At 34.0% G+C, this 12,157-nt stretch overlaps 2 protein-coding genes across 2 annotated transcripts; one reads left to right on the top strand and one right to left on the bottom strand.

Moving 5' to 3' along the window:
- Positions 1-1,533: 1,533 nt before the first annotated feature.
- Positions 1,534-4,407, top strand: LOC120085368 (probable small nuclear ribonucleoprotein F). The gene is made up of 6 exons (XM_039041315.1): positions 1,534-1,688; positions 2,354-2,493; positions 2,704-2,791; positions 2,870-2,907; positions 3,613-3,677; positions 4,076-4,407. The coding sequence occupies exons 2-6, from the start codon at positions 2,491-2,493 to the stop codon at positions 4,143-4,145; spliced, it is 264 nt and encodes an 87-aa protein (XP_038897243.1). The 5' UTR covers positions 1,534-1,688; positions 2,354-2,490; the 3' UTR covers positions 4,146-4,407.
- Positions 4,408-5,566: 1,159 nt separating this feature from the next.
- LOC120084487 (50S ribosomal protein L13, chloroplastic) lies at positions 5,567-8,582 on the bottom strand. The gene is made up of 4 exons (XM_039040283.1): positions 8,229-8,582; positions 7,595-7,780; positions 7,217-7,387; positions 5,567-5,986 (listed from the first exon to the last, which is right to left on the bottom strand). The coding sequence occupies exons 1-4, from the start codon at positions 8,484-8,486 to the stop codon at positions 5,870-5,872; spliced, it is 732 nt and encodes a 243-aa protein (XP_038896211.1). The 5' UTR covers positions 8,487-8,582; the 3' UTR covers positions 5,567-5,869.
- Between the last annotated feature and the right edge of the window lie 3,575 nt (positions 8,583-12,157).

The raw sequence follows: 12,157 nt of genomic DNA on the forward strand, positions 1-12,157 counted from the left end.
GATAGAATTGAGATTTTTTGCTAACATCATCGTCAAGCAATTTTGGTCCGTTTGATAATGTTTTAGTTTTTTGTTTCTCGTTTCCTATTTCTTATTTCTTCTTTTTTGAAAACAAAAAAACAAGACTCTGTTTGATAATTATTTTCGTTTCCTGTTTTTTAAAAGAAATAAACAAAAACAAAAATTTGTTTGATGACTATTTCTTTCTTCTTTTTTTATGTAGCAATATAATACAAAAAAAAAAAGGATCAAAAGTTTATGTCATCTAATACAAGTAATCTTGATGACAACTAAATATAATAACAAATTTGTATCATATCCTTCATATGTTGTCCAAATTTGAACGACACTATCATTTTTAACTCGAGTCATTTGTCTTAAATGATGCTAAGTTAAATCCAACTTAATTATATTATCATGTAAATATCTAGTTGTAAAATGTTAAAAGTAAGCTAAATAAATGTCTTAGTCAGTAAAATTTATATATTGTTAAAATTCTACTCGGTTTTAAATATACTAAACATATTAGAATTAAAATGATATATAGGCACAAATAATGCAAAATTTAATACTCAAAAGTTGAAATATAAAAAAGTAACATACATATTGAAAATTAAAATAATAAAAAATCTAAATATTCGAATTTTTTTATTTCAAAAATAAAATAAAATATAAATATAGTAGAATTATTTTTTGTAAATAGCAAAAACTAAAGAAAATAAATAAAATATAAAAGATGGAAATAAATATAAAAGAAAAAACAAAAAAAATGTCAATCTTGAGAGTTGAAATTTGAAATATAACAAAATTATTATACAAATCGAAAATTAAAATAATATATAAATATGAGAGAATTTTTAAATTCAAAATTAAAATAAAATATAAATGTTAGAGAATTTTTTTTGTAAATAAAAAATTCATAAATATATAGAAGTGTAATGAAGAAATAGATTCTTCAAAAAAAAAAAAAAAAAATAATGAAGTTAAAAATCGAAAATGTTCCCAAAAAATTGCTTCAGGTAGGATTTGAACCCATGATTGACAAAAGGCAAATAGATTATCATAGGTGTCTAATACCAATACACCAAAAGTTGAGAAAAAAATTATTTAAAAAAACAGTATAATAAAAATAGAAATAAAAATAGGAGAAATTACTTTTGTTGTTTCTCAAATTTGATCCATTTTTTAGGAACGTTTCTTAAAATTTAAAAATAAGAAACGGAAACAGTTATCAAATAAGTCAGTTTCGTAAAAAATGAGACCTTGTAAACACAAAATTAAAAGTTCATAGATCTATTTGATACAAAATTAAAAGTTGATCAACTCAATTTTTATTATTTAAAAAAAAAAAAAAAAAAAAAAACAAAGAAGAATTTTGTAATTTACCATGGAGCTTTTGGGTAGCCCACGGGCTTTCATTGATGGGCTCCATTACGGGGCCCATATTACCCAATTCGCCCAACTGCCGAAAACTCGGCTCGGTTTTTAACTGTAATTCGACCCGAATCGACCGACCCGCTTATAATAGGGTTACTTCGTCAGTTCGTCTCAGTTCCTCGATCTTTGCCGCTCGCTTAGTTACTTCGTCTCAGTTTGCGTCCGCCGCTCGCCACTTTGTCCGCCGCGCGCCTCTCTTTCTCTCTCAGTTGACGTCCACCGCTCGCGACCCACGTGGTAGTTTTGCTGAGGTATTGCTGTAGGATTTGAGTAATTTAGAATTTCATAGTCTCAGTTATCTTGTGAATTTCATAATCTCGATGTACTAGTTGCCATAAAACTTTGCTTACCCATCTCTGGTTATTTTAATATCTACTTTTTACGAGATTACATTCTTCTCAATGTGATCTGTGATGATGGTGCTTACACTGAGCATCTTTAGTGGAGGGGACGCTATGTTCTTTATGACTTTTCCGAGGATTAGAAAATGGAGTGTTTTAGGCTTTTGGGTTTGTTTGAATGGCTGAAGAATGGGGCTCTCTTCGCAAATATTGCCTTTATTATTAACAAGTTGTCTCCGTTCGTGCACTCTTCGCTACTTTGTGTCATTTGTATTTGTTTAATCATATGTTTTGAGATATGTTCTTTGTACTGCTTCAAAGGGCCCTTTGTCTAGGAAATCCTCTCGTGGTCTTAATCTCACAACTTTTTTTATCCGAATTGGGCCGGCAATACTTTGGGTAGACAATCAATAACTGGTTTTATTATTATTCTGTTTGCAATGGTTTAAGCTTGATTTTGAGGGGAGTTATTTGTACAAATCACTTAACAAGTTGTGTAGATTTGACCTAGAAATATTCTAATTTTAGAAATAACCCTAACCTCTCTCCTTTTCTCTCCTCCCTTGCGTCTTCAGCCGTGCATCAGCCGCAGCCCTCTGTTCATTTCAGTCCAGTCGCCATTCAAGTCCCCCCATCGTATTCTTATTCATCTGGCGAGTTTCGACCGTGAGACTTACAGCGACCAGAAGTCCTTGCTTGTCACTTTGAAACCATGGTAAGCAAGAATTTTCTTTTTCCTTGATTTTCAATGTGGGAAGATTGTTAATGTACCTGTATGTAGTATTAGATTATTGGATGAATTTCGATTGATTTCACTGATTCTTCTGTTGTGTTGATTCTTGGTTGGTTAAGTTCCCCTCCCCATTTTTCCTTGATTTGTAAATGGCGCGCTTAATTCTTCAATTTGGTTGTTTGGACATTGTAGAGCATCCCAGTTAACCCAAAGCCATTTTTGAACAATTTAACTGGAAAGACTGTGGTTGTGAAACTCAAGTGGGGGATGGAGTACAAAGGTTTGCTTCCATCTGCTGTTTGTTTTCCCCCTTTCTTCTTGCCTTCTGGAGCTGTACTGACTTTCCTTTACATTTCAGGATTTCTTGTCTCAGTGGACTCGTACATGAACTTGCAGGTGTGTTTTCTACTTCAATTGAAACTAATTTAGATATTTCTTTTCCAGTATGATCGTATCTTTATTGTTTTTGAGTCTCCCTCTACTTCCGGACTTAGTTTATAACGGAGTATCCGTGAACTATTTTGACTCTAATGAATTTATGTAGTATGAGAAGGGAATTTGGTGTAATTGTCTGTTTTCATGAGAGATTTTTCGAACTTTGCACTTGCCGATTCAATGTCCTTCATCTCTGAATATAATTTGAATCTCATTTGATGTGTTCTCTGCTTGTATTAGAAGTTCCCTCGTGGCTCTTACAATTATTTATCATTTTCTTATTTCATAGTGCTCTGCTTTTTCTGAAAAACCAGTTTGGATGATATGTGTCCATTTTAGTTTTCTCAATCAATATTTATCGTGCATATTGTAAACTTGTAATTGATATGCATAGTCAAGTGGTTTAGGCATCTCTACTTCCTCCAAGGGGTCGTAGGTTTGCTTCACCACTCCCTTATTTGTTTTAATATTATCAAAAGGAAGAGTAACTTCATTTGTTCTGAAATATAGATCATCAATGGTTACAAATTAAAAGATGTGAAGTAAAATCAACCTTTTCTCCGAATTCTTTGTTCTGAAAACTAGAAAATTTATTTGAAAAACGTTTCCAAGTAAGCCCATAGTCTCTTTTAGTGGCTGATTCAGCATACAACTTTTTAAATACAGCTTGCCAATACTGAGGAATACATCGACGGACAATTTACGGGGAGTCTTGGAGAAATATTGATCAGGTAACCTTCTCTCAGTGATTGAAAATTCACAATGCCCGATGCATCTATTCTTATTTGTTGGTAGTAATATGATAGGCATGTTGTTGGGAATATTAATAGACTGCGAAGGGTATATTATTCTTTCACAAGGTTAATAAAAGAGGAGAGCGGAGAATTGTTTAGTAGTTAAGGCTTGAGTGAGTATATTCAAGAGTGGGGAAGTTCCAAATATCTCAAGTACTTTGTTATCTTGTAGTTTTGTATTTTGGCATATTTGCAACGCTAGTGTTTGTAGTCTTTGTCTGGTGCATGGTGGACTTGGTCATGCCCTTTTAAATTTGGAACTTTCATGCTTAATGATGAATTACTCCACGATTTCTGACATCAAACATGACAATTTTCCTGTTTTTTCTTGGCAGGTGTAACAATGTTCTCTATCTTCGCGGAGTACCAGAGGATGAAGAGATTGAAGATGCCGAGCGTGACTAGCATGTAAAATTTTAGCAGCTCTTCAATGTTGTGGTAGCAGTAAAGTATTTAGCTTTCTAGTTTAGTTTCTTTCTTCTGTTGCTTAATTTGTATCTTGTTATTGATACGATTTATGCCATCTTAAAGCTGAGGAACACTCTCTGCTTTGGTTGATTTCAAACCTGCATTACAACAATCATTTAGTTTCTGTTGTTGTGGTAGGGAGATTGAATGGTAGAAAAAGTATTCATGAATTTGAATATAACATCTAAGTTTTGTGTTAGGTTTGAATTGCTTTGGTTTTTCTATATAAGATATAGTTGAACTTTTTAATATTTGTTCATGTGGAATGCAATGGGATGGAGGAATATATTTGTGGCCTAGTACAACATTGATTTTACATGTCACATTCATCTACTAGCATGCTCCATAATACTCGTGTTGGTGCAAATAGAAATCACTCTTTCTCTAGAGTGATTGTGTTTGTCCAGCCTTTTGGAATTGCAATGTGTATCTTATGGCCCAGAGAAAGAGCAGCTTTTCATCTCTAGCAAATGGCAATTGCTTTCCTAGTGTACTGGGATCCAAAATCTTTTCAAATTTAAAGTTCTCTCCCCTTCCCTTTCCTAGTTCATAGAGAATCAAAGGATAGACTTTAGATAACTGTGTTTCTCAAATTTATAGAACTTCTTAGGGAAATAATCCATTTATATTCCTTGGACCCGATATTAGGATTCCGTTCAAAATTCTTTAAAAGTCCTCATTGCCTAATTCGAGAGGAATGTGAAATCAAATTGGTAATGATTTTCATTGATATGAGCAATTTTCCTTTTAAAAAAATGCTTTTATCCCTCAATTTGTTCAATATAGATTTTAACTAAGTACAACTTTATTAGGTTTATGTATTCGTGTTCGACCAATGTTGAATAATTGAACATCGATATTTGGACATGAATTGACAGTTGTTAGTGTAATTAGATGTGTTAAGATACTTGCTATACAAAGTAGATTTAACTTTTTTTTTTTTTCTTTTTTTTTGAGAAATAGATTCAACAATTGTTAGACATGCATTCACGGATGTATTTATGTCTACCTAATAGATACGTGTATAACAAAAATATAAATTGAGCATGATATATTGGATTAATTTTTTTAACATATAAATGCATAGATTCATCAACCTTGAATTTTCTTCTGGTATAAAAGTGATATTTTCAAAATGTATTAATCAATGCATTTGAGTTGTGTCCATATCCTAAATTTTAAAAACATGCATCTCTATTGTATCTATATCCTAAATTTTAAAAATATGATATGCATCCGTGCTTCTTAGGTTTTTAAAGAATCTTGTGTAATTTTTTAGCTGATTCTAAATGAAATCAAAATAATTGTGAAATAAAAAAATGCACATTGTCGTTAAAACCTTTGGCCATTTCTACACCAAGAGGAAACTCTCTAAATAGAGAAATCAATCAACAAATGCAATCAAAATACCAATATCACGACCTTCAACAGGGGCAACAATTAGAGACGTCCTCTTCCGAATTAAGAACTTTGAAAACGCAACTTAGGACTAGACTAAGATGTTATCAGAGGAGACTAAGATTTGGAATCGAAATACAGATCAAATACTGATATCAAATTGAGTTGAAGCATGAAAACTCCAACTTGATTCTACAAACATCGGAAACCTCGGAAAAGAGAGCTTCACCTCTTCGTCTTTTGTTTGCTCTTAGTAGTTTATACTAACTATCTTTTTTTATCCTTTTGTCCCTAATTGGCAGCTCAACTGGCTTTTGTGCCTCATGTGGATGGTCTGGTCCTTTGTAAACCTTCAAGTGGTTAAAAAGTGCTCTTCCAAGCTGCACATAAATTGCCATGGTTTGAAACAGCCAATAAAATATCGGGAACATCAACGGAAGCAGGAAACAAAACCCCTAGGCACCACAATATGAAGCAGTTTACAGGAAATAAAAAGTGTGATAGTTAACAGTATTTCAAGCAAGGCAAATACTTCTTAGCTACTTGAGAACAATCTAAAGAAAAGTTTCATACATTGTCTCAGAGAACTGACAACAAGAAGTTCCTACGTTAGAATTCACCACGTATAACCAACTGCCGGTTTGTCATGAACGAATTCTTCAAAGGATGATGCAGGTCTCTTTAATTTTCTTTATAAAAATTCGTTTCTTTTTCCTAACATAGATTTTATTTTACTGTGTTCTTGTTAGGGAGCTGAACTTAAGATAAGGTTATCCGATACCCAAATTTATCTTTTGACATATACTTGGTATTCGGAAGGCATGAAGTTTCCAAATCACTGATTGTAGTTCAAAAGACAACCAAAAAATTTCAAAATCTACAGCGCAAATTTATTAGCTTCTCTGGTCCTGAATTGCCAAGAAATCACCCTATACACAGTTGTCAGGCTCCATCAACCGTACAGGTCTTGGATTCTGGTAGTGACAGTTTGATCATAAAGGGTCAAAGATTTTTACTATTAAATGTAACCAACAGAATGCCTATTACAGTTTCTCAAGCACTTCAAACTTTCCCAAGCAACTCATTCTTGTCATATCCTCCACACGATTAACCTAACAAATCACAATCCAAGTTGTCAAATCCTCTTGAAGAGATTTTGAAAGGCCACCAGAAATCTTATTTTCCTATCACTGGAGATTCTTCTTCTAATAAACTGAAAGACACGATTATTTGTCATATACACCAACTCAGAGTCCTATGTTGTAGAATGTGAGAACTATTGGAACAACTTATATGGGGATCTGAAGCTGTAAACCCCATTGGTGACAAGTTTGAGGAACTCTTCTGTGAGATGGAACATAACTAACCAATAGTCTACAGCAACCAAAACCTGTCTTAACCGACCTACTTAAGCTTCTATCAAAACTGATCAACCAGATAGAGTAGAAAATATACTTTCTGCATAATCTTTTGACACAATTTTCTAAAAGGAGTGTTGCTCAAAACTTTTGCAATCACTCTAGCACCCTCAAAATAGTCTAGGTAGTAACAAGAGAATAAGTATAACACATGGGAGACAATATAGCACTTAAGTAGTAGGAATCACTTACCCTCCCTTTTGGAAGCATACCACGAACAGCATGCTCAATAATTCTTTCAGGAATTCTCTGCTGTAGCTGGTCAAAAGTTTCTACTGTCATACCACCTGGTCGCCCTGAATGCCTCCTGTATAGTTTTTGTGTCCTCTTTTTACCAGACACGGCAACTTTTTCTGCATTTACCTAGGTAGGATCAAGAGAATAAGTATAGTCCATGGGAGACAACGAATAAGCAACTAAATGAATCGAGATAGCAAGAAAGTTCAAGTTGTGTAGACAAAAGCGCATATGCATAGCTCTCAATCAATGTTGTAGTGAATACAGCCACAATAGATCATTCTTTTTTATGAAAGTCAAAATAAAACATTATGTACAAGTACAACCACATACCACAATCACAAAAGCCCCCATATCCACACTAGGAGTGTAGGTTGGCAAGTCCTTCCCTCGGATATGATTGGCAATGGTCGAAGCTAGTCTTCCCAAAATCTTATCGGTGGCATCAACCACATACCAAGGTTTTTCTGTGTTCACATGATCTGCAGCCTTCGGGTACCACGTTTTATTCCATATGTCCTGAATGAAAAAGAATAATGACTGCTAAGCATCCAATCTGACAATTGAAAATAAATAAACAGCTAGCAGAAACAGGAAATAATGGGCATCAAAATGGCCTAACAAGAAAAAAGAGATTTTTGTAAAGGACAATTATAGTTGTACCAAGTTTTTTTGTTGATGGTTTCTGTAAAAATAACTTCAATATATTAATGGAGAGGGACATTGCAATCTGGAGAAGCCAGAAGTTTGATGTAATAGCCCCCAAATAAACAACAAAGACAACAACCCAACTAAATGAGAGCTCATTTAAGTATCGGGATAACAAAATTCGACAGGCGTTTTAGGTCTTCTCGGAACCCATTAACGTCTTATGCATAGAACGAGTTCAATTAGTCTCAAATCCACAATACCAGATTTAGCGAAAACAAACAAACAAACAAACGTAAGGAAAGATTTACAGACGTACAGGGCCGTCAAGCTCGTCGCCCTCGAACATCCACCGCTGTTCTAAAGGGACACGATCCAGCTCCTGAGCTCGCAATTGAAGAAGCGAACTCCTCGGGTTGGAGTTCAGAGAAATCGTGGTGTGGGTTAAAAGAAAAGAAGATTTTGAATGAGGAAGGAGTGAGTTTTTGGGAATGGCTCTGTTAGTTGTGCTTCCATTGGTAAGAGCGGAATGTAAAGAGAAAGTGGGTGTAGAGGAGGAAGCACAGAGAATCGCCATTGTAGCTCAGGCGGTGTTTCTTTCAGTTGGGGAATTTCTGCTGTGGATTGTGGATAAGACTCTTGCCTTAGTCAATACGAAGATGAGAAATGGGTACCGTTAAATTTGCCTAAAGTCTTTTAAATTCGGATCATTTTCTTTCTTACTATTATAAATATTAGGGGCTCGTTTGGGGTCGAAGTTGAGAAGACATATCATGTAAGTGACTTAAAAGTCACTGTTTGAGCCACCAACATCCCAGCTACCCATCCCCACCACCAACATCCCAGTTACCCATATCTGATCCCCACATCCCCACAGTGCTAGGTTTTACCCACCGATATCGCAACTCATCTTCCCACCCTTTTCCTGACATTTTGGTTCTTTCATTTCTCTCTCCTCAAACATTTTTCAGCGTTGGTTCAATCATAGAGAAGGGCGTTTCTTTTCTCCAATATGATGCATGATCAGTGGGTGTTCGATTTTGAGTTTAGTGGGAGGAAGTCGTTTTTTTATTCTCATATCAGTTGATCTTTCGTTCTTTCTTTTTCTCACCCTCTAAAATCACTTCACTTCCTCGTCATTGGTTCTTCCATGGAGAAGGGTTTCCTTTCTTCACCCTTGTCGCTTCAATGAAAACCTGAAACCAATCTCTTGCCGATTCGATGGTCCTCTGTTCACCCATGACCTGTTCTATGTTTGGTTTATGGGGCTTGATGCATGTTGCTTCTCGAATGTTCAGCATTGAAGTCTTGGTAGGGGACTGGTTTTAGTAATTGAAGCTTAGTGGGGGAGAATACCATCCAAGTTTATTTTCTAAACCCCATTCGGCCGATGATGAGTACCTATCCATGAATTTTTGTTCAAAAATTTTGATGATGAGTACCTATTATGATTTCTTATGAAATTTCTTCACTATTTTCATATTTGGTCTGTTTTTCTTTATTCCTTCTCATTCATTTAATTTCAATCTCTTGCCGATTCGATGGTCCTCTATTCATATGAGATTTGTTTGAATCAGTTTCATACATATCTTATGATTTCTTATGAAATTTGTTCATTATTTTTCATGTTCTATTTGTTTATTCTTATTCCTTTTTATTCATTCTATATCATGCTATGTTATGTTCGAATCTATGTTGTGTTTGGGCTCGATTGGCATGTGTTTCTAGATGGGATTTGTTTGAATCAGTTTCATACGTATCTTATGATTTCTTATGAATTTTGTTGATAAAACTAATGAAAGTGGGAGAGAGAGATTGAGACCGAGAAAGAGCGAGACCGAGACCTAGAGAAAGATCAAAACCAAGAAAGAGCGAAACTGAGATCGAGAGAAAGCGAGAGTGAGACCGAGAGAGCGATACCAAGACCAAGAGAGAACGAGACCGAGCCGAGAGAGCAAGAACGAGACCAAGAGAAAGCAAAACCAAGACCGAGAGCGAGAGAGATAGAGAGAAAGAGAGCAAGAGAGAGAGAGACAGAGAGCGCGAAAGAGAGAGAGATAGTAAGAAAGAGATAAAGAGCAAGAAAAAGAGAAAGAAAGAGAGATAGAGTGCGAGAAAGAGATAGAGAGCGGGAAAGAGAGAAAGAAAGAAAGAGAGAGCGAGAAAGAGAGAAAGAAAGAAAGAAAGAGTGAGAAAGAGATAAATAAAGAGATAGAGAGAGCGAGAGAAAGAAAGAGAGAGAGAGAGAGTGAAATTCCCGAAAATAGATTAATGGGAGGCTGGTTCATTTTTCACCATTGTTCTCATTACTTTAATTATTGATGTAATGTTGAACTACTTCTATTACTCTCCATTATTACGGTGGGTGAACAACTACCCCCTTTCACTTCTCTCCCTCTATAAAACAACTTATGTCCAACTTAAATTGACTTGAGAATCCTTCGTTGTTTTATGTTTTTTCTTAAGCAAGAGAGTTATTTCCATCAACTTACTTCTTTCTACTTTCTTGTTCTCTCTATCATTTATTTAGGTTCATATATTAATATGGTAGTGGTTTGATTTTCCACAGTTTATTTGCAAACTTTTTCTATTGATACTTTAGTATTTTAAAAATATTTGTATGAGTTGTTTTCTGCTTGTATGTGTGTTTGATGAACTTGTATATGAATTTATACTATATTTTCTATATCATGGTGTCAACTATTCCATGTTTATTTTTCCGTACTCATGAATTACATGTCATGGATGTTTGAGGCCGACTATATTTATACATATTCTACTTTAGTTTAAATGTGGTCCATCACATTTATTCTCCTACAAATCACTTGTATCCCACATTGTGTACACTTGATGAATCTCTACAATCTACTACCTTCCTTGTTAGTCTGGTGAGTTATTCCTTGTTAGTCTGGTGAGTTATTCCTTGCTGTCATTGTTTTTGGATTATATACATTTTCTTCCTATTCACTTCTGCTTATCTATGTGTTCATGGTTTATTTGATGGGCATTAACGACGACACCATTTCAGTACTAGAGTCGATTCGGTAGTTCGTTGATCCTCAAACTACAATCCCCAAGTAAAATAAGTATGTATACGTTTATCCAAAATGTATTCCTAAATTATTAGTCTTACATACCGTGAGTTTCTAACTAAATACTTTCCTTGTTGTTTTTCAGCCCAAACTAATAACATTGCCATTAGTTTGAGGTTCATGTATTACATATGTTTTTCCTAATTTTAAATGTAGTATATTTGGGTTTGACTTGTAGTTGAAGTACACTGCCATTAGTTTGTGGTTTTTTCCTATTCTTTGTAATTTGTGGTTTTTTCGTATACTACCCATTGAAAATGGACATTTGACAGTTGACTCATAAATTGTATTTTTTTTGTGCATTTGATAATGATGATGTACGAATATTTACAAGTGCTACAACTTATAACAATTTTGTATTAATCATTATGGTTACCATCTTTTACATTTAAATAGTTATAAATGAAGCATATAATTATGAAATAATAGAGAGTATTTTGAACAACAAAACGGTCAAAAAACTTCTTAATATGGTACAATTGATACACCTTATTCAATTTAAGGTACAATTTAATGAATGAAAATATTATCATTAAAAGTGAAAAAATGTTTTAGAAAAGTGGAAAAATGGAAAAACTTCTTAATATAGTACAATTGATACACCTTATTCAATTTAATATTAAAAAGCGGAAAAATGTTTTAGAAAAAAAGTCGGTACGTATTATTCAATTTAGTATTAAAAAGTTGGTATTTCGTTGACTATTTACGATTAATCTTAAATTTTGACTTAGTTTTTTTCTTAAACAACAATAATAAAGAATTGTTTAAAAAACATTTTAAAGAAAGGGATAATAATCAAAATAATCTTAAGTACTAATTCTAATATAAGTTATGTATTTTAATGAAGGTCCAATCCCTGATAAAACTATTTTTCCTTTTGTATCCTAGAGTTTTAGGTTTCTATCCCAAAATATGAAAAATGAAGAAGTCTTTACTATCCTTTCGATCACCACCACGTCCCATCGACAACTATTCTTAACATTGGCTCTATTACTAAATGACCATCGTAGAATAGAGAACCAAACCTCCTACATTAGACATCAAATTAGACAGCTAAACTTCTTTCGGTTTATTTATGAGAATGACGTCTACTGTTGTGAGAGCATGCAAATGGATAAACGGACTTTGTCAACCTCTGTAACATGCTTACGATGGT

Source organism: Benincasa hispida, chromosome 9 (genome assembly GCF_009727055.1).
Source record: "Benincasa hispida cultivar B227 chromosome 9, ASM972705v1, whole genome shotgun sequence".
In the NCBI taxonomy this organism is placed as follows: Eukaryota; Viridiplantae; Streptophyta; class Magnoliopsida; order Cucurbitales; family Cucurbitaceae; genus Benincasa; species Benincasa hispida.